The sequence below is a fragment of the Cervus canadensis genome, chromosome 8, assembly GCF_019320065.1.
Source record: "Cervus canadensis isolate Bull #8, Minnesota chromosome 8, ASM1932006v1, whole genome shotgun sequence".
NCBI lineage: Eukaryota > Metazoa > Chordata > Mammalia > Artiodactyla > Cervidae > Cervus > Cervus canadensis.
The window spans coordinates 78,802,162-78,825,991 of NC_057393.1; the positions used below are offsets into that span (position 1 = coordinate 78,802,162).

The 23,830-nt window shown below is 39.1% G+C and overlaps 1 protein-coding gene and 1 long non-coding RNA gene across 7 annotated transcripts in view; one reads left to right on the forward strand and one right to left on the reverse strand.

The window, feature by feature from the left end:
* Window positions 1–1,009: 1,009 nt before the first annotated feature.
* The window catches only part of BICC1 (BicC family RNA binding protein 1), a 358,569-nt gene continuing 335,748 nt past the window's right edge, over window positions 1,010–23,830 (reverse strand). For 3 of the 4 annotated variants that reach the window (XM_043476923.1, XM_043476921.1, XM_043476919.1), the window contains 4 exons: window positions 19,059–19,215; window positions 11,847–12,007; window positions 9,139–9,238; window positions 1,010–3,630 (listed from right to left, as the gene is read on the reverse strand). In XM_043476923.1, the coding sequence (XP_043332858.1) occupies window positions 3,500–3,630; window positions 9,139–9,238; window positions 11,847–12,007; window positions 19,059–19,215 (549 nt within the window). In that variant the 3' untranslated portion in view covers window positions 1,010–3,499. Of the gene's footprint in view, window positions 3,631–6,285; window positions 6,365–9,138; window positions 9,239–11,846; window positions 12,008–19,058; window positions 19,216–23,830 lie in introns of those variants that run through there. The other variant, XM_043476922.1, reaches the window with a different exon arrangement.
* LOC122446553 overlaps window positions 5,431–23,830 on the forward strand; it is a 45,582-nt gene continuing 27,182 nt past the window's right edge. For all 3 annotated transcript variants that reach the window (XR_006270898.1, XR_006270900.1, XR_006270899.1), the window contains exons 1-3: window positions 5,431–5,519; window positions 12,295–12,378; window positions 13,113–13,205. This is a non-coding gene — a long non-coding RNA (uncharacterized LOC122446553). The remainder of the gene's footprint in view (window positions 5,520–12,294; window positions 12,379–13,112; window positions 13,206–23,830) is intronic.

The following is a 23,830-nucleotide window of genomic DNA, read 5'->3' on the forward strand; positions in this document are numbered from 1 at the left end:
AAAGCTGTACCATCACTTTTGATCACACACTCCTTTCAAGAATGTGATTAAACCTATGAAACACAGAGGAGGAAAGGAGGCTGTGAATAATTCGTGCATTGAAAGCACAAGCCTGTTTCTATGAGATGGGTACTTTCAACCATTTTGTCAAAAAGCATGATTTCTGGACAGCACTCAAGTTCCCTTGGAAAGCTGTAAATGCATGGAGGCCTGTGTCGAAGGGTAGGTGTTTCATCCTTCAATCCCTCTTCATCAGTTCCATCTTTCTTCATTTCAAATGTAAGTTTAGTGAGAATAAGGGTTTATGTTTCATTTACTGGTGTTCGAACAGGGCCTGCACTTAGCCCTCATTTAAGTATTTGTATAATGAATGAATACTTGAATATTGGGTTCACAGTAATATTTTAGTTATCAAAAGAACTATTGTGCTAGAAACAATTTTTAAGAACCACCAGCACAAGTAATTCAAGTGGGGATAAATCTGGGAGTATAATGGCTAGGGTTTCTTTGAGATTTAGACAAATATCAGAATTAATAGTCCAGTATCCATTCTGTTTGAGAATAAGTTCAGACATACTCCCAGAGCAGGGCACAATAACCATTCAGTATGCTGGCATAGTCAGTCTCTGAAATGGGAACCTGGGTCAGGAAACCCAGCATCACTTTAGTAAGGAGCTCCTTTGCTGATGGATGAGGTTGTCAAAGCAATCATACACTTGAGTCTGTATTTTTAAAAAAGAAGAATGAACAAGAATAAAACCTGTTCCATCATCTTACTCTTTCTATACGTACCTATGGGTGGCCACAGAAACAAGGATTGATTACTGGTGCTGGATTCTCTGGCTAAAATAAAGTGCCTTAGTTTTTGGCTGAAAATGAGGACTGTCAATGCAAAACCAGAGTATGGACAGTGGATCTTTTAATTCTACTTGCAGAAATGTCTTTCAATTCTGCTGAGAACAGAAAAGTTAGAAAACAGAGACACATTTCATGTAGCAAGAGCAATACAAAGGGGTTATATAAATTTATTTTTCATATAACAACTGATTAGTTTAGAAAAAATTCCCATTTTCAATGTTTAATTCCATCTCTCATTTTTAAAAAAATCACTAAGAGGACAAAACCCACACAAAAATACAATCTGTATCTGTTCTATATTTACAGATAACCGGTCACTATTAAGGCACAGATTGGCTAAAAACATTTATTCAAATAATCCAGATATTTTGTGCACCACGTAACACTGACAACACCATAGACTGCAGCGTCATACTCCCTTCATTGCGTCGAGAAAGTGAGAAAAGTACTTTCCAGTGTTTTTATTTTTTTAGCCACTCTATTTAATCTAAGTTTAATTGGGGGAGTTTTCCCTTTGGCATAATATCAAAGCACTGTTCATAAAACCTATGTCCACTCAATACTACAAATTCATTCCATCTTCCTCCTGTTGCAAATGCATGGTGGAGAGTTGGGAGAAGACTCCAAATGACTATTTTGCGGGGGCCAAGATCTTACTAAAGAAATGATAAAATTTAGAGTATTTTTGCACAGGAAACAAATCTGGAATTCTTATTGTATGTTGAATGTGTGGCATGATGTGTTCATATAGCCGCATATGTCAGGGAGCTCTATGTGCTGACCTGCATCCATGTTCCCTGTGTGCAGGATGATTCCCTTCTGTTTGCAAAGGCAACAATTTAGTTCTACATCCATAAGTAGATACAGTTCCTTTTAGGAATGGACATCCTCTTAGTGCTATTATAATTGATAACTTTATGACAGGCCCATTACCTATGCCTTCAAGGTAACCAATACTTTTTAAGTGAAAATTGTTCTGTGTGCAGTATTTCTCTCTTGGTTTTTGTTCTTACTTTAATGATTAGCCAAGTATTTCTTATCCCACATTTGTATGAAAGTCCCCAATTGTTTGCATGACTCTAACACCTTCTGTGGAGAGCACTTGACAGTGGTTTGTGTCCATGCAAAAGAAGTCTTGAATACTGAACATAAATAAGGCATTACAGTACAGGTAAGTCACCACATTTCCTAACGGGAAAGTTTTCCAACAAATTAATACACTTGGAAACAATATTGCTTTGAAGAAAGAGAGGCACTTAGTGATTGTCTTCATGGATTGAAAACCCTTCATAAATCCACAAAAAGATGTCTGAAAAGACCTAGAAAACAATGTTGCCTAATTTCTTGGACTTTCACAGTATCAAGATTGTAACAATGAGTTTAGCCGCTTACAGAATAGTCATACTTTTCCTCCTTCAGAACTCTGCTATCTTTATAAACTGTCACCCTAGATAGAGACTTAAATAAAATCTTTCCAGTCTCAAGAAACCCAAGTCTACTTCAAGCAGACTGATATGGTTTTAGGAAAGTCCTGTGACCATATGGAGCACAGCTAATGTGTACATAAGGATAGTAATGTATTTTTTTCCTCCTCATGGCAACAGTGCTGTCTTGTCAGATGATTATTTGTCTTTTTTAAATAAAGTGACAATCTAGGGCTCCAGTTATTGAATGCCATCCATTCTCTACCATAAATCTCTAGTAGATATCAATTTAATCAGTTATGTACTGTATGCTTATAATATCTAAAAAATAAAAGTTTGATATAAATAAGTGTCCTTTAGTGGCAGTATACTAAAAATAGCCCTTTGCCTTCAGACAACCATTAAAATCACTTTAGCAATAAAGGCAGCAGCTAAATATGATGACTGCAAAGGGTTAATATTGCAAAGTTCATTTGATCTTTCTTTGCTCGCACCTGTTCCAGTGAACTTGGTTCATTATAAAGTATTTCTAGGATGTTGACATAAATGAACAGAACTGGTCCATAACCAAGTGGAGTCACTTAGGTTTCCCAAAGTCACAGAATATCCTGCACAAAAACTAATAATCCAGTACTATTTCAAATAAAAGTTTAACGCAGTCAGAAAAATGTGACTAAATCTGATTTGTACCAATACATCAGGTGACATAAAAATGAGAGAGAGAGAATTTCCACAGGACAAGAAATTAGAAAGTGTAAAGTGCTGAAAGACCTCAATAATTATTTTAAAGCAGTACCAGAAAATCCCACTTTGATTATTTTTTTTTAAAAAATCCCCAAGTACTAAAACAAGCAAACAAAATAACTTCTGTGTTTTCTGGCATCCCAGATGTCAACTCATCCTTCATGTTAAGTAAAAAATCAGTGCATATGTTATATAGGTAAATAAAAAGAGAAAATAAAGCCCTACCCCCATATTGCAAATTCTGTCCAGTTGCCATTAGGAAAAAAAAGTAATCCACATGTGGCATTTGATATGATGACATAAGAACATCTTCTCTTTTCTTCCTTCTTGGCACAAAGTTCAGGTGTGAATAAGATGCTTTGGTCCTGATACCAGACACCCAGAATGCTGAGGACGGTGTGCAGTGAAGGCCGCTCACAGATCTTCTGCATCCGACTTGACAGAGTTGGAGGGCATATGCCTGGAGGGTACTGCTACCAGCGGCCACTGACGCTAGCAATGTCTGAGTGATACTGACGGGGTAGCCTCCCACTTGCTCCACCTTCCAGGAAAGAGGTGCGTGTATTTGGTGGTTCAAAGAGCTTTCTTCGGTTTTTATTTAGTTCTGGAGAGAGAAACAGAGACTTATTAGGAACCCAAGGGAGAAGTTCTATAGTCTTCAGGACTTGGCAGAAGAGCTCAGAAAACGGTGATGCGGTAGGTTGTGTGGGGGGGGAGCGGGGGGAGGAAGTCCGGTAGGTAGGCAAAAGGAAAACCTTTAAGCTGACCATCAAGAAATTTTTGAAATGCTCAAAATCAAAAGTCTGATATGAAAGGTAGCATGTGTAGCTGAGAGAACCAAGGACAACAAATCATTTTGCTGCAGTTTATAAACTCCCTGGGGAATATGTAGTTCTCAGAACCCTTTCAAACCCAAATATACAAAATAGTTTGACCTACCCTAAATGTCCTTTCAGAGGCAAAGGGAGGGAGACCATCAAAGTTGGTGAAAGGTATATGACAGGATGTATTACCAGTGACATAGTACATTATTACAGCTCATTAGACTCATCCATGTCAAACACAGTGATCATTATATTATTTAAGTCAGACATGAAAAGAGGACCTCATACCTAAACGTGAGAATACTGAAAAAGCACACTGACGTGCTAAGCCACACGTGTTAAGTCAGTGGCTCCACTGACTCCGATGCCTACACTCCTCAAGTCAGAAAGAGTTATATGAAGAAATATATCAGTGAGAGGTTTCTTTGAATAAAAAATCAACTTAGTAAAAACAGCAACAGTTAAGGAAATCAATACAATTGAAAACAACCAATATGTGAATCCAGATTTTCAGGGAAAAACTACAAGATCCTGGAATTTAGTTTTAAATAATTTAGTTTTGAATGAGAGTGCTGTTTAGTTTGTCTTTTCCCAACTAAAAATTATTAATCAGAATAGTGAAAAACTGAGGCAGCCTACCTTGTTTATGACCATACAATGCCCTGTCCTCCCCTCCATACACACATTCACAAATCCTCAAGTCAACTGATGTAATTATTACTAATGAATACATACAGGTAAACAGAATTGTCAGACTAGAAAGCAGTATTTCTGATAGCCACCAAATGAAAATACAGCTGACCCTGAATACTGCAGATTTGAAGAGTGTGGGTCTACTTATAGATGGATATTTTTCAACAGTAAATACTACAGTATTACAGGGCGGGTGGAAGCTGCAAAGAAACTGTAGATACGAAGGTGACTATAAGTTACATTAGGATTAACTCTCATGTGGTTCAAGAGTCAACTGTATCTTCAGATTTATTCTATCTCAAATATACGGGTTAAACAGTTCATATGCTTAGAGCTGTTGTCTTTCTCTAGGAGGGTGGTGAAGCACATGACTCAGTACCTTTGATAATCTGCGTAGTACACAGTACTTCTTCAACCATACACATGCACACAACCCCATTCTAAATTCTGAGGTCACAGAAAGCTACGGCTTGCTACAGGAATGCTGGGGATGAGAACAGACTCAAGCAGCTGGCAGGGGGTCAGAGGTGGCCAGGGACAGCCATATGGCCAGACACACTCTTGTCTCCCAAGTTCTTAAAGAGGGACCAGAACCCTTAACATTTCACCCCACTGCTTTCCAAAATGTAACTGTCTGTCTCATAGGGGTGATGCAAGAGTGGAGACATGCCCTTCTGTGCACATTTAGGTCTTAGGGGAGAAGAGAAACAACAGTAATTTATTACAGCCTACATTCGTCCTGTGCTATTTAATTCCTCCTTGAGGGGCAGATAGTATTACTAGCCTCAATTTTACAGGTAAGAAAGTTGCGTTTTACAAACAGATGAAGTAACTTGCCCACATGGCTGTTGGTGACAGAGCTGAAACCCTGCCTGCCTGATGCAAAGGACTATGCCACAAGCTGCTGTGATCCATCCATTGGGCAGAGACCACCTGAGGTATCAGGAGTACAAAGCTGAGAAACTGGTAGTTCCAGGTATGCCAGATAACAGAGCTTTCCTTCATAATTTATACCAAAATTACTTTTTAAATAGAAAAACAAAGCTTACAAAATAAAGAAGGAAAATATTACAAGCAATAGACACATGCAGGCATGCATACAGATAGCTACTGTCTCAAGTTCCTACAGAAACACAGTAGCAATGACATTCCTATTACATGTATCTCATTTTAAAAACAATATATAAAATTCACAATTCAAGACAGAATTGAATATATTTAAAGGCAAACTTATAGGAGAGTTAAAAATAAACAATTCCCCTTAAACACAGCCTGGAAAAGTTTTATCACCTTCAGATAGGAGACCTTCTTTGGCCTCCATTTTCTTTTGGGGCAAGAACCCATGAGTCAGGAGGACATTCATTCCCCCACTACAGAGACGGAAAAGAAAGGAGTTAGATCAAACACTGTTTTCAGATGCTCATGGAGAATAATTGGGCCGTTGAAGACAAGAAATTTTAATAGACATTGAAAACTTCATTCTGAAAAGTCACATCAACTAGATTTTTGAGAGAATAAATAATCACGAAGAATTTCAGCCATTCCCTAAAGATGTAATTTCTAAGAGTACATACATAGAGATATTCTGAGTGTGAAGCAGAGAGAGAAATCTTTTAAGAGAGATTATCAAGGACCAAAGCCCTACTGAAGAGACTTTAGTTTTTGTTTTTTAAATTAAAAAGCAAGCTCCCTCTTCTGATTTTTTTCAGTAAGCCTAAGGGATAGTTTGAGAAAATACCAACCTTTTTCTTTGAAATTCCAAGGTTCACACAATCCTGGCAGCTCTCAGGATCTTGTTGCGGATCTGAACAGAGTCACAAACTAAAAGAATAGGTCGGGAAATGTTAGATCTACCTGAGGCTGTGGTGGAAAGCCTGTCAATAGGATGCTAAACTTCCTGTCACTTAGTCCCTGTACGTTTAGTTAACCAATCACTACCATACTCAGAGAGAAATCCATGAATTTTCCAAAAATTATGTATTTGGGGGGGAAAAAATTGTTTTCTCTGATCCATCTCTAGAGGAGAGAAATCTCATCTCCTCCTGTAATATTAAAATATGTGTCTTCTGGCCCAAGATTAAAAGCAAACCAAAACCTGATACTGAAAGAACAACTCAATTATAAGTTAAAAATCTACAAAAATTTTAAAAAGTAATTTGAGCAAACTCTGTATCTAGCCAACCTATGTAACCACAAGACAAATGTTAAGGCCGCCCTGCTACCCTGCGTCTATCTGGAAGTGAAGTGTCCTGAGACTTTAAATGAATGTCTTTGTTATCAGAGGAACTGAATTGGAAAAAGAAGCTTTTCAATGAAGGGTTTCTCAAAACCTTACTCCTTGCAGAGAAAATGATTTACCAGGTTCAAACAAATGCACTCAACAAAATCACCCTTAAAATAATCAAACATTTCCTGCTGTACAGAGCATTCATAAGGCATCTTATTCAAAGTTTCTAATTCCCTATAAAAGCAAGAAGACCTGTGAACCCCAGAGAGAGGCAGTCTGTAGAAGTAGGATATAACCTCAATAGAATCACACTGAAGAGGATGGCTAGAGAAAATATTTTTCTTAAATGAGAACTGAAAACCCCTCATGTTTTGGACCATACTCCCCTCCACCCCCTGCACCAAAACTGACTTAGAATCATCACCAATGTATTTCAGAGTAAAAAGTACTGATGATCTACCTGGAATCTATGAAAACATTTAGAGACATTTGCTTGTTGCTGGAAGCTTTACAGTTTGGAATTGGGTTGCTGCACAAAGAAACGACTTAATTTTCATTATATAGTCACAGACATCCCACAGACCTCTAGTGAAAAAGTATAGAGTTCTGAAACATACACTTCTGTGGTATAAATGTGCGGCTCCACATTTAGACATGCGGCCCCACAGTATATACTAAAGTTTCAAGTAGTATATTAATTTCATTTTCAAATTAATAAAAGAAATATAAAAAATATATGAAGTTAATTTGGGAATTTCAGAAGTAGCCTTCTGAAACTTAACTTTTGGGTAAACAAGTTGAAAACTATTCTACTGCCACAGACAGTTTAAAAAAAAAAAAAAAAAAGAACAAGGGGGAGTACCCTACTAATGATACATACTGTTAAAATTGTAGGTTATCCTCACCTTGTCTGATGATATATCATACTGAACGACAGATCTTAGAACTGAAAGGTGACCTGACATGTTCATCTACTCCAGTCTATCTTCATGATTAAGAAACCAAAATCAAAAGAGGTCTGGAAAGTCACCCAAGGGTGCATGACTTGGAGATGCAAATCTCAGATCTCTTTATGTGAATAGTGTTCCTTCCACTATAACCAAGCTAATCTTACGAGTGAAAAAGAAACAGTGGCCACCCTATGGAGCTCCATCAGTGCAGCAGCTTCGGTACACAGCGGGCAGGAAGACTTCTCAAACTGTTATGTAAAGAGCTCTATCCAAGGAGAGGCCTACCAGGCTGCTCAGTAGCTGAGTTTCTACCCCATTTCAAGACTATTCTGCTTGTATCTGCTTCAGATATTAGGTCTGTATATAAGATTTCCTGTGGGGAGGTTGGTGGGGTTGATCTGCTTCTACAATGCAATGGAAAAGCAATCTGCTGCTAAAATAAAATGGAAAAGCACTGAGGCTTTTAATTTCATTTGATGATTTGTTTACCGAATGTTGTTTATAAAGAACTTTCACCAGTTGGATGCCACTGCTGTCCTCAAAGGCATAGCCTGCAAATTTGGTGTTTTGAAAAAGTAACATAATTTTCTCATCACACCTGACATTTGGCTTCTGCCCTTACTGTCTCTTTTTGAGAGACTGGCACACATATAAAATTGGCATTCATGAACTTAATCAGAAAATCTTCAATAACCTTATTTTGTTGCCTCCCAAATTTCTTCCTCATATTTCTCGAAACACCTTTTGAGGTACAATATTATGACTCTTGGCCATTCCTTTCACATGAGAGGTACCTAGTAAACACACATAACATTTTCTTATACAGAGAACATGCAAAAGATGCACAAAGGCAGTGGTCTGGGAGACAGACCTTTAGATTTTCTTTCATTCTGTGACTACTTTCAGGATACTACCCTCTTCGGTGACTCACAAATTTTATTAAAACTTTGGGGAAAGTTAAAAAGCATTAAGACAAGAAATACTGCCAGGTTCCAGCTGTACCAAAGAACATTGTCTTTCTCTCTGCTGCAATGATCTCAGCTGCTCTACAAGGACATGTGTATTTAAAGCATGACAGCCAATCCAGAATACTCATGAACCCAGTGATTAGCGCTTAACACAACTGCAACACAGAGATTCAAACTCCTCCTCCATCCCCATGTTCTGCAAAGGGAAATTCTGGTTAGATCTCTCGGAAGAGATCTGTTTTCAGGGATGACACTTGCCAAGGCAGGTTTTCAGGCAGTGCCTTGGTGAAGGAGTGGGGGTATCCTCAGCATTTGTTACACTGTTAGTGGAAAAACACTTTGAAACCACAACCACACAGCTGCCAGGTAGGAAGCAGAACCAGCCCCACTGGCTGAGACCACTGGCAGAGAGTCTTCAGGTTTTAAGATATAAAGAGCAGTTATATTCACCTGAAATTGCAAGCAGCATTTTCCTTCTGGCACCAAAAGTCGTAATTCCCAGCTCCTTCAGATCTTGATCTGTGAGAGTGAGGAATGTCTGAAGATCGATCTGTGGGTGAACAAGTAAATCTATGGTAAATATAGTAAGTACTTAGTTCTTCCTCAGTATAAGTTCAACTAACTGCTACACTTGTTATGCTCTGCCTGCTTCCAAAGAAGAACGGTGGTGTTACAAACACCTAAGGGACAACAGTTAAGTCATAAAAGTGGTCAAATGAAACTGCTATTTCTAGCATAAGACTTTGGATAGTCTCACTGCAACAAACTTAGGTCTTAGCATCCTGGAAGTCAAAGCAAAAAGGGAAAATGAAATGGCAGTTTTTCGTGACTTGATAAAGAATACATACCTGCTGTCCAGAAGAGAGAAAATATGTCTTGGTTTCAGATTCTGACTCAGGTGAGTACACCTCCATTAAAAGGGACTGAATAATACCACACAGAGTATTTCTAATTGTGCGCTAATAAAAATGAGAGCAGAATCACAGTGTAACTTGGACCCACGACTCCCTTGGCTCAGTCCAGCTGCCCATCTCTGAAAGTGGCACATATGAAGTATTCCAAGAGAGAATGTAATTGTACTTCCTGGCATCAGCAAAAATGTGTGGAGGGAACCACCCTAGTAATCCCATCCTGCCTTGAAAACTGTTGGAGGGACAGAAAGGCAAAGGGCTCTGAAGTCAAAGAGGCTTGGGTTCAAGTTCTGATTCTGCAGTTACTAGTTGTGGGCACTCAGGGTTGATGATACCTCACAGGGTTGTTTGGGGCATTAAACATGATCCTAGATATAATGCAGTGTGCTCACCAAAGGGGTAAAATAGTTGGCAGATATGGTTAGCAATAATGTATTCAGACATATCATCTGAGAAAGTTACTCATCTTCATCCTGCTTACAATATATTAAATCTCACACAGTTACTTAATGGGGGATTCCTGTTAAGTCATATCTGTGTATGAGAAAATATCCTATATGAAGAGAACAGTACCAAATTTCAACACACCTGAAAATATTAAGATACACTTTTTATTCAAATTATATAGCAATTAACTTGAAATTTTCTGTTTTGATTTCGAAGGTTACATCCAGATCTTGAAAATCCCTTTCATTTATCATTTGTAACAGGTCTGGACATACATTTTTTTTAGCACTTCTATCCAGTGGAGACTACTACAGGGATCCTCAAACTCTTTTTAAAGGGCCAGAGAATAACTAGTTTAGGCTCACCAGGCCAATACTACTATCTCTGTTCCAAGTACTCAAACTCTGCTGATTTAGCTCAAAAGCAATCATGGGCAATATGAGGTAACTGAGTTGGTATGGCTGTGTTCCAACAAAATTTTATTTACAAAATTAGGCAGGTCTGCAGGTTGCGGTTTGCCAGTCTGACTTTATATTATCATGTTTTCTTCCTTTTTGAGGTAACTAGATAACAAGCACCCATATTAAATTAATTTCTGTGCATCTTCAAATAGGAAATACAGATTAAAAACAAACCCAGGATATCACCGAATAACATCTAGTTACTTATTTCTAAAACTTTATGTGCATGAACAAGTTAAAATTCCTCAGCTATGAGTTTCTCGATTAGCCACTTGCATCTAACCAGCAAGACTAAGTAAATAAATGCAGTTCTTTAGTGCACAGATGATGAACATGTTATTCAACTTAGAAAATCTTTGGTTAAATGAATACTAATTTAGATTTAGAAAAAAGGAAACAAAATAGTTGTCCTAATGTCCAAAATACACATGACAACATTTTGGGGGGTGTTAAAAGAACAAAAAAAGTTCAGCAATTAAACTTAAATTATGGACAATACATTAAATTTATGCTATAAAGTGCCTAATAAAAATCTTAGATTCTTTATTGACTAATGCATGCCAGGGAATTACTGGCATGTACTCTTAGCATGAAGTAGAGCCAACTAGCATGAAACTTGGATGATGTCAGGATTTGGAAAATTGATACATTTAGAGAACTATTCTCTGAATAGTTTCTGGTGCCTTGATAATATGACAACACGATTAGAAGAACCATGCTTAGGGGGGTCTTCTCTTTATGTCAGTGCATCATGGCCATGGCTGATCAGTTTGACCAAAATCCATGGTAGGGATGTTTCAGAAGACATCTTAGTTCTGTCTCAGTTCAGACAAAACCCAAACAGTAAATTAGTAAGTAAACATGTATAAAAAGCACATTATATTCTATGAGAACAATCTTCAGTAACATAATTAGGATGGTGTCAAAAAACAACTATGGTTATTTATTTCAGATGCTGTTAACATTTAAGTGCCACAAATAAAGATAACAACGATGAAGGAATAAAATCTTCTTAAATATAGAGTTGCTGCCAACTTTCAGGAAAGTATGAATCAAAAGTTAATGTGAATCACAACACTCATTAGGTCTTTTAGCTAAAACTGGTGAAGGATGGCTGTGAGTGTTTTTGCAAGCACGATTTCCTATATGTCTGCTATCCTGTGTTTACCAGTTGCACTGAGTAAACAAGAAATGACAATTTTCTTGGCAAAAACAAGCTATGAGACTTGAATAAATGTTCAGTGAAAGCACAGTCATAGGTCAATGAGTGATTTCCTTCTAGAAGTCATCACACATACAACCAAGAAAAAGACACCTGGGAAAATAAATACTGACTGACCTCTTGTTGCTGGAAGACGTCTGTATATTTGCCCAGGCCCAGTTTGCTGAAGAGCTCAGGGAGGTCAGAGCCTTTGAAAGAGCTGTTCAGGTTACAGCCATTGCTTCCTGTCAGCGAGGAAATGCAGTCCATGTAATTGCTACTGCTGAGATAGTGTTCCGCTGAAAGGCAGAGGAGAGACAGGCTTGAAGTGGAAATGCCCAGAGAGAACATGGTTTAATTAAAAGTTTTAATCACTCAAATATTTCAAATTCATTGTTTTGGGCTGAATAGAGCAGTTGCTACAGAAACGCAGCAAATCCTTTACTGAAACACTGGCTTTTCATTAAGGAAATGCTGGTTATTGCTTTCAGGGAGGCTCTTGCCATTTAAAACGGCACACTTGGGAGACAGCAATTCAGCAACAATGTCTCTGTAGTTAATAATCATTAATCATATTCTCCCTCAGCATTCAGAAACATTTGCTCTTTATAATTGATTTGATGTGAATTAAGTGAGGAATTGGAAGGAAGATCCCTAGGACACAATAAAGGTACGGAAAGTTACAGGCTCCTCTTGCATGCAGGCTGGGCCTCTGTATCCACACTTGTGCTTTCCTGTGGTCAAAGAAATTCTGTGATATTACCACACATAAACCCCATTTCCCTCCAACATAACTGGGCAGTGAGGTCATGAAAGGGAGTGCTCCAAAATGAAGAAGAACATGTGAAATGAAAAGAATGATGCTGGAGTTCCTGGGTTTAACTTACAACAGAAACATATCCATCTCTTAGGAGAAATTCTAAGACAGCCATGTCAAGCTTTGTCTGGATTCTCCTCCTGATCTGGTGGGTAAAGATTTCTCCGTATTGTCTGTGGTTCTCAGACCCAATGGCATGCACAACTGGGTGACAGACTAGTGAGCCATACCAAGTACTTGACCAGATATCCACACGCTGTTCAAGAGCAGCTTTGGAGAATCTAGCAGAGCTGTGTAGCCATTCCTACCACCCTAATCAACAATGAACTCTCCTCCCTTTGGGAATTCTACCAAAGATGCCACTTCAGCAGGGATTCCCAGAGAGATGAGGGCAGAGGACACTCACCGAGCTAATAAGATCTATCTAATCTCCTCTAGGATCAATGCATTCACCAAATCTAAGAACGCTGTTCTGTATGGCCACTAATCATTTTCTCTAGTTGTTTTCATCTCCTGGTTCAGAAGTCCTAGATAGGTCTCCAGTGAAAGGAATTTCTTCATAAGGTTTCTCTTTCTTTTAAAAACAGATGCTTTACCTCTTTGGGTAAGAATGTGTAGGGAAAAGGATCCAGGACCAAAGTGAAGAGGCCCTGAGCCCTGGAACACTCCACCAATTGAAGGTAAGAATCACCAAAAAGATTGAGGAGTAACGACCAGCGCGGTATTGGCTCAAAGGTGACACAGAGCAGAGTATGATGCCTGCACTGGAGTGACCACTGACTGGGCAAAATGGAAGCAGCCTGGCTGACCATATGACTTGCTGTCCAAATGATAAATTTACTTTCTTTAAGGGAAATAAAAGCAACCTAAATGTCCATCAACAGAGGAATGGATAAAGAAAATGTGGTACATATATACAATGGAATATTACTCAGCCATGAAAAGGAACAAAATTGGATCATATATAAAGATATTGATGGACCTAGAGACTATCATATGGAGTGAAGTCGGTCAGAAAAACAAGTATCATATATATTAATGCATATATGTGGAATCTAAAACAATGGTACAGATGATCTTATTTGCAAAACAGAAATAGAGACACAGATGTAGAGAACAAATGTATGGACACCAAGGAAGGAGTGGAGGGTGATGGGATGAACTGGGAGATTGGGACTGACATGTATACACTATTGACACTGTGTATAAAATAGATGATTAATGAGAGTCCAGTGTACAGCTCAGCAAACTCTACTCAGTGGTCCGTGGTGACCTAAATTAGAGGAAATTCCCCAAAAGAGGAAATATATGTACATGTATCGCTGACTCACTGTGGTCTACAGTAGAAACTAACACAACATTGGAAAGCAACTGCACTCCAATAAAAAATTTTTAAAAACGAGAATTACAGTGGAACAACTGGTATAACAGGGATTCCCAGAGAAAACCTATATGTTGGTGACTTTGAAAAGGGTGTCAAGAAAATTACTTAAAACTTTTTTGATCAGTACAGTAGTCATTGGCAACTTGTGGCTACTGAGCACCTGAAATCTGCTAGTGGAAATTTAAAAATTTTCTGTAAATGTGAAATAACACCATATTTTAAAGACTTAGTACAAAAATGACATCTTAGAAAGCAGGGAACTAAAATGGATGGGAATGGATGAATTTCATTCAGATGACCATTATATCTACTACTCTGGGCAAGAATGCCTTAGAAGAAACGGGGTACCCATCATAGTCAACAAAAGAGTTGGAAACACAGTTCTTGGGTGCAATCTCAAAAATGACAGAATGATCTCCAAGGCAAACTATCCACCATCACAGTAATCCAAGCCTATGCCCAACCATAGATGCCGAAGAAGCTGAAGTTGACCAGTTCTATGAAGACCTACAAGATATTCCAGAAGTAACAGCAAAAATAAATGTCCTTTTCATCACAGGGGACTAGAATGCAAAAGTAGGAAGTCAAGAGATACCTGCAACAACAGCAAGTTTGGCCTTGGTGTGCAAAATGAAGCAGGGCACAGGCGAACAGTGCTGCCAAGAGAGCACGCACGCCGGGCCAGAGCACGCGCCGACTTCCAACAGCCCAAGACAACGCCACACATGGTGTCACCAGATGGTCAACACGAAGTCAGACTGACTGTGTTCTTTGCAGCCAAATATGGAGAAGCTCTATACAGTCAGTATAAACAAGACTTGGATCTGACTGTGGCTCAGAGTATGAGCTCCTTATTGCAAAATTCAGGCTTCAATTGAAGAAAGTAGGGCAATGACTAAGGCATTCAGGTATGACCTAGATCAAATCCCTTATGATTATACAGTGGAGGTTACAAATAGATTCAAGGGATTACATCTGGTAGACTGAGTGCCTAAAGAACTATGGATGGAGGTTCTTAACACTGTATAGGAGGCAGTGACCAAAATCATCCCAAAGGGAAAAAAAGGAAGAAGGCAAAGTGGTTGTCTGAGTAGGCTTTACAAATAGCTGAGGAAAGAAGAGAAGAAAAAGGCAAAGGATAAAGGGAAAGATATACCCAATTGAATGCACAGTTCCAGAAAATAACAAGGAGAGATAAGGAGGCCTTCTTAAATGAACAATGCAAAGAAGTAGAGGAAAAAATAGAGTGGGAAAGTCTAGAGATCTCTTCAAGAAAATTGGAGACATCAGGGGAATACTTGATGCATGGATGGGCATGATAAAGAACAGAAATGGTGAGGACCTAATAGAAGCAGAAGAAATTAAAAAGAGGTGGCAAGAAAGCACAAATGAACTGTACAGAAAAGGTGGGATAACTATACAAAAAAGTGGGATAACCACTACAGTGTGGTCACTCTCCTAGAGCCAGACATCTTGGAGTGTGAAATCAAGTGGGCCATAGGAAGCATTACTCAAATAAAACTAATAGGGGTGACAGAATTCTAACTGAGCTATTTAAAATCCTAAACCAGATGATGCTGTGAACATGCAGCACTCATTATGTCGGCAAGTTGGAAAACTCAGCAGTGGCCACAGGACTGGAAAAGGTCAGTTTTCATTCCAATCCCAAATAAGGGCAATGCCAAAGAATGCTCAAACTACAGTCCAGTTTTGTTCATTTTGCATGCTAGCAAGGTAATGCTCAAAATCTTTCAAGCTAGGCTTCAGCAGTATATGAACTAAAAACTTCCAGATGTACAAGCTGAATTTAGAAAAGGCTCAGGAACCAGAGATCAAATTGCCAACATACATTGGATCACAGAGAAAGCAAGGGAGTTCCAGAAAAACATCTACTTCTGCTTCATTGACTACACTAAATTCATTAACCTGTGTGGATCATAACAAACTGGAAAATTCTCAGACAGGAATACCAGACCACCTTACCTGTCTTCTGAGAAACCTGTATGTGGGTCAAGAAACAACAATGGAACAACTGATTGATTCAAAACTGAGAAAGGAGTATGACAAAGCTGTCTACTGTTGCTCTGTTTATTTAACTTCTATGTAGAGTACATCATACCAGGCTGGATGACTCACAACCTGGAATCAAGATTGCCGGGAGAAATATCAACAACCTCAGATATGTAGATGATAAAACCACCCCAATAACAGAAAGTGAAGGGGAACTAAAGAATCTCTTGATGAGGGTGGAAGGAGAGTGAAAACGCTAGCTTGAAACTTAACATTAAAAAAGCTAAGATCATGGCATCCAGTCCCATCACTTCATGGCAAATAAATGAGGAAAAAATGGAAGCAGTGTCAGATTTTATTTTCTTGGGCTTCAAAATAACTTTGGACAGTGACTGCAGCCATGAAATGAAAAGACACTTGCTCTTTGGAAGGAAAGCTATGATAAACCTAGGCAGCACATTAAAAAACAGAGACATCATTTTGCCAACAAAGGTCCATACAGGCCAAGCTATGGTTTTTCCAGTAATCATGTACGAATGGACCATAAAGAATGCTGAATGCCAAAGAATTAATGCTTCCAAATAGTGGTGCTAGAGAAGACTTGAGCGTCCCTTGGACAGCAAGGAGATCAAGCCAGTCAATACTAAAGGAAATCAACCCTGAATAGTCACTGGAAGGACTGATGCTGAAGCTCCAATACTTTGGCTACCTGATACAAAGAACCAGCTTACTGGAAAAGACCCTGAGACTGGGAAAGACTGAAGGCAAAAGGAGAAAGGGGCAGCAGAGGATGAGATGGTTAGAAAGCATCACTGACTCAATGGACATGAATCTGAGCAAACTCTGGGAGATAGTGGAGGACAGAGGAGCCTGGTGTGCGGGATTCCATGGGTTCGCAAAGAGTTGGACACAACCTAGGGGCTGAACAACAACAAAAAGACATTTACATCCTTTCTTACATTGATGACATGTTTTGTTGTTCCTGTTTAAATGATAATACTTTACAGATGCTGAGTTAAGCAATACATCAGTAAAAGTTTAAAAATATTTTAAAATAAAATACTGTTAGTGATAAATATTTATTATGGTACACAGCTTTTTAAAAAAATTTGGTTTTATATTAACTACTTACAGTAGTTACCCCAGGCCCTTAAAACATCTGACAAAGGCCAAAAAACAGTGCTTCTTTAATCAATCTTTTTAAATTAATGAATCCCCTATCTTAACCCTAATCCTTAATTTCAATGCAGCTAGCTTGCAGTCAATTTTAATTATCTAGTGTTAAGTGAAAGGAAAGGCGATAAGGACAGAGGAGAGGCACAGAGCTAATTTATGTTGGAATATAAAACGGAGATAATTTCTACCCTGGCTATACCTCTGGCACCAGCCCACCTCTCAGCTCCATCCTCCCGTCAGTAGTGGGTGGCCTAGCCCAGGACCAACAGGAAGACCTCAGACTGCTTTGACAGTACACACTGTAATAAAAGAACAGACCCTGCTTTCTAGTTTGGAGTTGGCTGACACCATGATTTGTTTTACCAAATCTGAGGCTCTGACAACATGGCCCACTTGATTGATGGTAACAACTAGCTGTTACTGTTTACTATGCTCATTTAGATCACCTTTCTCCAAGTATTCTTCAAATAGTCTAAGATATGTGTTTCAGGACTTGAAATCCTGAAAAAAGACATTAGGGGCATATCTTGTGATTACTCCGTCAGTTCTTGTCTGTTTTCCTATTTATACAGACATGTGGGTGCTGTTACAGACACAACCACTTGACTCATGCTGAGTCTTAATCATATATGTTAAAAGCCTATGCTTTAAACTTTTTATGTAGCTACATCTTGTCAACGTGAAAAATCCTGCTCTTCACTTTTGGTAGCTACAGGTCACTGGACAGACTTCTGTTGTCCAAGACAGAATTAATTTGATCACATTCTGCTCGATTCCTTTACATGCTTGCCTTTTCCTCATCATCTTGATGTTTGTGCATAACTCATTTGTATATTCATTCTACAAACATTTACCAAGCACCTACTAGTGCCAGACACTGTTAGACCTTTGGGAAGAAATAACAAATTAAGAAATAAGGCATAGCCTCCTGTTACTGGGATTGTAAACTGGTGCAGACACTATGGAAAACAGTATGGAGGTTCCTTAAAAAATCAAAAATAGAACTGCCATACCCAGCAATTTCACTTCTGGGTATTTACCCAAAGAAAACAAAAACACTCATTCAAAAGGATATATGCACCCCTCTGTTCACTACAGCATTATTTACAATAGTCAAGATACAAAAGCAACCTAAGTGTCCATCAACAGATGAATGGATAAAAGGTGTATATACAATAATGTATTAGTCATAAAACGAAGTCCTGCCATGGGTAACGACATGGACAGATCCAGAAGGTATACTGCTAAGTGAAATAAGTCAAAAACAGAAAGACAAGTACTGTATAATCTCACTTATATGTGGAATCTAAAAAAATAAAACAAAGTGAAAACAGACTCACAGATACAGAGAACAAATGAGTGGTTACTAGAGGGAGTTGGGGAGGTGAAACAGACGAAGGGGATTAGGAGGTACAAATCTCCAGTTATAAAATAAAAAAGCAACAGGAATATAACATCCAGCATAAGGAGTATGGTCAGTAATACTGTAATAACTGTATAGGAGATACTAGACTTATCATGGTGATCATTTCATAATGCTTGCAAATGTAAAATTACTACACTGTATATCTGAAACATAATATTATATGCTAACTATATTTCAACTTAAAAAAAAAGAAGGTACAGCCTTAAAGAATGTTTGGTGCATAGGCAATAAAGTTTACTGAATGAATATAGTCCCTGGCTTGTGGATCTCAATTCTACACAAAGAAACAGTTATGCAAATAACTACTTCACTAAGACAAATGGTAGAGTGAAAGCATATACGAAATGCAGTGAAAGCAGAGAACAAATGGCCTGCTTCCCTGGGAAAAACAGGGAAGGCTTCTCAGAGGAGGCGACATGCGAGTAATGCAAAACTCTTAAAGGCATGAAGTCCAGAGTTTATACTTGAACATCACACTAAACCAAGTAAATTCCAAGCTGATTACATCTAAAAGTATGAGGAAAAGTCAAAGCTCACTTGATTTGTTCTGTTTACGCTTGGGGCTGCCAATAGAAGCTGCAAATTCACTATGACTTGCAGGACCTATTCCATTTCGGTCTCTCCAGTTGTCAGATTCGCTTCCACTTCCCAGGTGCTCACGACTGTTGGACCTCGAGAGGGACATTGATGAACCCTGTAAATAAAGCCAGACAGGGAAATGTTTAATAAGGTGAGTTTCCCAGAGTGGGAGGAACAAAGAACCCACATTAGACCCCTATCATTTATTTCAGTTGCTAGCCATGGCAGTTACCCACAAATGCATATTCTCAAGAACAGGGTGTGGGACCTGTTTATAGTCATTTTCTCCAGCTACCAAAAGTGTCAGTCACTCAGTCATATCCAACTCTCTGCGATCCCATGGACTGTAGCCCACTAGGCTCCTATGTTCATGGGATTTTCCAGGCAAGAATACCAAGGACACTTGGTCATATACACATGGTGAAGTATTCTTCCTTCATTATGAAGGAGTTGATAAGAGGGTGAGCAGAGGAGTTCTGAGTTCAGTTCAGTCACTCAGTCACGTCCAACTCTTTGCAACCCCATGGACTGCAGCACACCAGGCTTCCCTGTCCATCACCAACACCTGAGGCTTGCTCAAACTCATGCCCCTCAAGTCAGTGATGCCATCCAACCAGTTCATCCTCTGTCGTCCCCTTCTCCTCCTGCCCTCAATCTTTCCCAGCATCAGGGTCTTTTCAAATGAGTCAGTTCTTCACATCAGGTGGCCAAAGTATTGGAGTTTCAGCTTCACCATCAGTCCTTTCAATGAAAATTCAGGGCTGATTTCTTTTAGGATTGAGTGGTTTGATCTCCTTGCAGTCCAAGGGATTCTCAAGAGTCTTCTCCAACACCACAGTTCAAAAGCATCAATTCTTCGGTGCTAAGCTTTCTTTATAGTCCAACTCTCACATCCATACATGACTATAGGAAAAATCACAGCTTTGACTAGACAGACCTATGTGGGCAAACTAATATCTCTCCTTTTTAATATGCTGTCTAGGTTGGTCATAGTCTTTTCTTACAAGGAGCAAGCGTCTTTTAATTTCATGGCTTCATTCACCATCAGCAGTGATTTTGGAGCCCCCCAAAATAAAGTCTGTCACTATTTCCATTGTTTCCCCATCTATTTGCCATGAAGTGATGGGACCAGATGCCATGATCTTAGTTTTCTGAATGTTGCATTTTAAGCCAACTTTTTCACTCTCCTCTTTCACTTTCATCAAGAGGCTCTTTAGATCTTCTTTGCTTTCTGCCATAAGGGTGGTGTCATCTGCATATCTGAGGTTACTGATATGTCTCCCGGAAATCTTGACTCCAGCTTGTGCTTCATCCAGCCTGGCATTTCGCATGATGTACTCTGCATTTAAGTTAAATAAGCAGGGTGACAATATACAGCCTTGACGTACTCCTTTCCCTATTTGGAACCAATCTGTTGTCCCATGTCCAGTTCTAACTTTTGCTTCTTGACTTGCATACAGATTTCTCAGGAGGCAGGTCAGGTGGTATGGTATTCCCATCTCTTGAAGAATTTTCCACAGTTTATTGTGATCCACACAGTCAAAGGCTTTGGTTTAGTCAATAAAACAGATTTTTTTTGGAACTCTCTTACTTTTTCGATGATCCAACAGATACTGGCAGTTTGATCTCTGCTTCCCCTGTCTTCCCTAAATTCAGCTTAAACATCTGGAAGTTCATGGTTCACATATTATTGAAGCCTGGCTTGGAGAATTTTGAGCATTACTTTGCTAGCATGTGAGATGAGTGCAATTGGGCGGTAGTTTGAACATTCTTTGGCATTGCCTTTCTTTGGGATTGGAATGAAAACTGACCTTTTCCAGTCCTGTGGCCACTGCTGAGTTTTCCAAATTTGCTGGCATATTGAGTGCAGCACTTTCACAGCATAATCTTTCAGAATTTGAAGCAGCTCAACTGAAATTCCATCACCTCCACTAGCTTTGTTCATAGTTTTGCTTCCTAAGGCCCACTTGACTTTGCATTGCAGTTGTCTGGCTCTAGTGGGTGATCACACCATCGTGATTATCTGGGTCATGAAGATCGTATTTGTACAGCTCTATGTGTAGTCTTGCCACCTCTTAATATTTCCTGCTTCTGTTAGATCCATACCATTTCTGTCCTTTATTGTGCCCATCTTTGCATGAAATGTTCCCTTGGTATCTTTTATTTTCTTGAAGAGATCTCTAGTCTTTCCCATTCTGTTGTTTTCCTCTATTTCTCTGCACAGATCACTGAGGAAGGCTTTCTTATCTCTCCTTGCTATTCTTTGGAACTCTGCATTCAGATGGGAATATCTTTCCTTTTCTCCTTTGTCTTTCACTTCTCTTCTTTTCTCAGCTATTTGTAAGGCCTTCTCAGACAACCATTTTGCCTTTTACATTTCTTTTTCTTGATCACTGCCTCCTGTACAATGTCACAAACCTCCATCCATAGTTCATCATGCACTCTATCAGATCTAATCCCTTGAATCTATTTGTCACTTCCACTGTATAATTGTAAGGGATTTGATTTAGGTTATACCTGAATGGGTTAGTGGTTTTCCCTACTTTCTTCAACTTAAGTCTGAATTTGGCAATAAGGAGTTCATGATCTGAACCACAGTCAGCTCCTGGTCTTGTTTTTGCTGACTGTATAGAGCCTCTCCATCTTTGGCTGCAAAGAATATAGTCAATCTGATTTTGGTATTGACCATCTGGTGATGTCCACATGTAGAATCTTCTCTGGTGTTGTGGGAAGAGGGTGCTATGACCATTGCATTCTCTTGGCAAAACTCTGTTAGCCTTTGCCCTGCTTCGTTTTGTACTCCAAGGCCAAACTTGCCTGTTACTCCAGGTGTTTCTTAACGTCCTACTTTTGTACTCCAGTCCGCTATGATGAAATGGACGTCTGGTGGGGTTCTGAGAGACCCCAGTGAAAAGAGTCACTCCTTAAGATGTGGAGGAGTAGGTGCTAAGATTTCTGTTTTGGGGACCACAAGGCCAGTCCTCCATCTGGCATGGAGAGCTTCTCTGCCTAGTGTCTCACCTGGTCGAGCAGGGGAGTGGTGCAGCTACACCCAGTGCTCTGAGAGGAATCCAGCTCACAGCATGGAAGGGTGGAGAGCAGTCTGGCACTGTCCTGTGTCACCTCACCCAAATTAAGTACATGATCTGTCCAGCAAATGACAAGTGCCTGGAAACCAAAATGAACTCTCCCAAATCAAAATAAAAATAGTAATTTAAAAGATCTCAAAGTTTTATACCGAACCTGCATTTATTCATTCTTTATTCATTTATTTAATCACTATATTTCAGGTACCACACTTTGTACTATATATCTGTAGTATTAGAGTCAACGTTTTCTGATAACCCAAGGTTTATGTTTACTGGGTAATTCCAAGAGAATCCTTTACTATTCAGGTCACTGAACTCAATTCAGTCCCATGGCAGCATACCCACAGCTGACAGTGCCTGGCTGTAACACTTCTTTCTTCAGGGCATTATGATACCACTCATGACACCACTCTCAAGACTTCCTAGCTGCCCCACTGAATCCTTAGTGTAGGATCTTCCTCTCTTTTCTATTCCAAATGTCAGGTTTGGTCTTCACATTCCTTATCATCTCTCTCTACACTTTCTCCTTAAATAATCAGTAATCACAACCTTTTTCAAAGCTTAACAATAGCCATGACTGAAATTGTTACCTCCAGGTTTGAATTCTCTACTGAAATTTAGCATCACGGAGTTGCCAATCTGATACCTCCATTTTATTGTCTCACAGACATTTTAAACTTAAGAGTGTTTGAAACCATATTGTTCACGACCATCCCCACAGCTACACTCACATCTACTCCTCTCCCAGAATTCCTACATCTCAGTAAGTGATGACCATTCACCCAGTTGCTCAACCATTCATCCTCTCCTCACTATATCCAATTTGTCAGTTTATCAATGTCGTATATAAACATACCCCAAATCTACCTACTTTTACCAATCTCCACCACTGTCATTAATAGCCTCTTTAATGGACATGTTGATTCTTTCTTGCCTCCCACCCCAATAATCCATTTTCCATGAAGCAACTAGGTTGTAGGTTGTTTTTTTTAAATGCAAATTAGAACAAAACCATGCCTCGCTCAGCATACAGTCCTATAATCCCTTACCAGTACTTTACCATGGGCTGAAATGCTCCATAAACAAGTCTTTGCCTGTCTCTCCAACCTTATCTTCAATGCTCCACCACCCTATCCACCTTCTGCTCCATGAACTTACCAGTTTGCCCTGACTCCAATATGATAATGCCAGTTGTCTCCCTGGCCTAGTACTATTTCCCTAGATGGTCACAAGGTTGGCCCTTTCTTGCCATGTAGGTCTTAGCTTAAATGTCATTTGCTCATTAAAGCCAGCTAAAACTACCCAATATAAAACAGCCTCTGTTTCATATCTATCAGGGACTTTAATTACTTAATGCCTTCTGATTAACTTGTTATATATTTCTCTCTACCCACCAAAAAAAAGCTCGATCCATGAAAGCAAGAATCTGTATTCAAGCATTGTATCTAATGCCCAGAACTGCATCTAAAGCACAGGACATGCTTATTGATAAATAATTGCAGAATTACTAGATCTCACAGTCACCTTTTCCTACATCTACGGGATCCCCTTTGCTGACTTTTGGGAAGGGGCCTAGGGAAAGGAAGGCTCCTCACAGCAAAAAAATGGGTTTTTCAGTTAAAACCATCATTAACATAATTC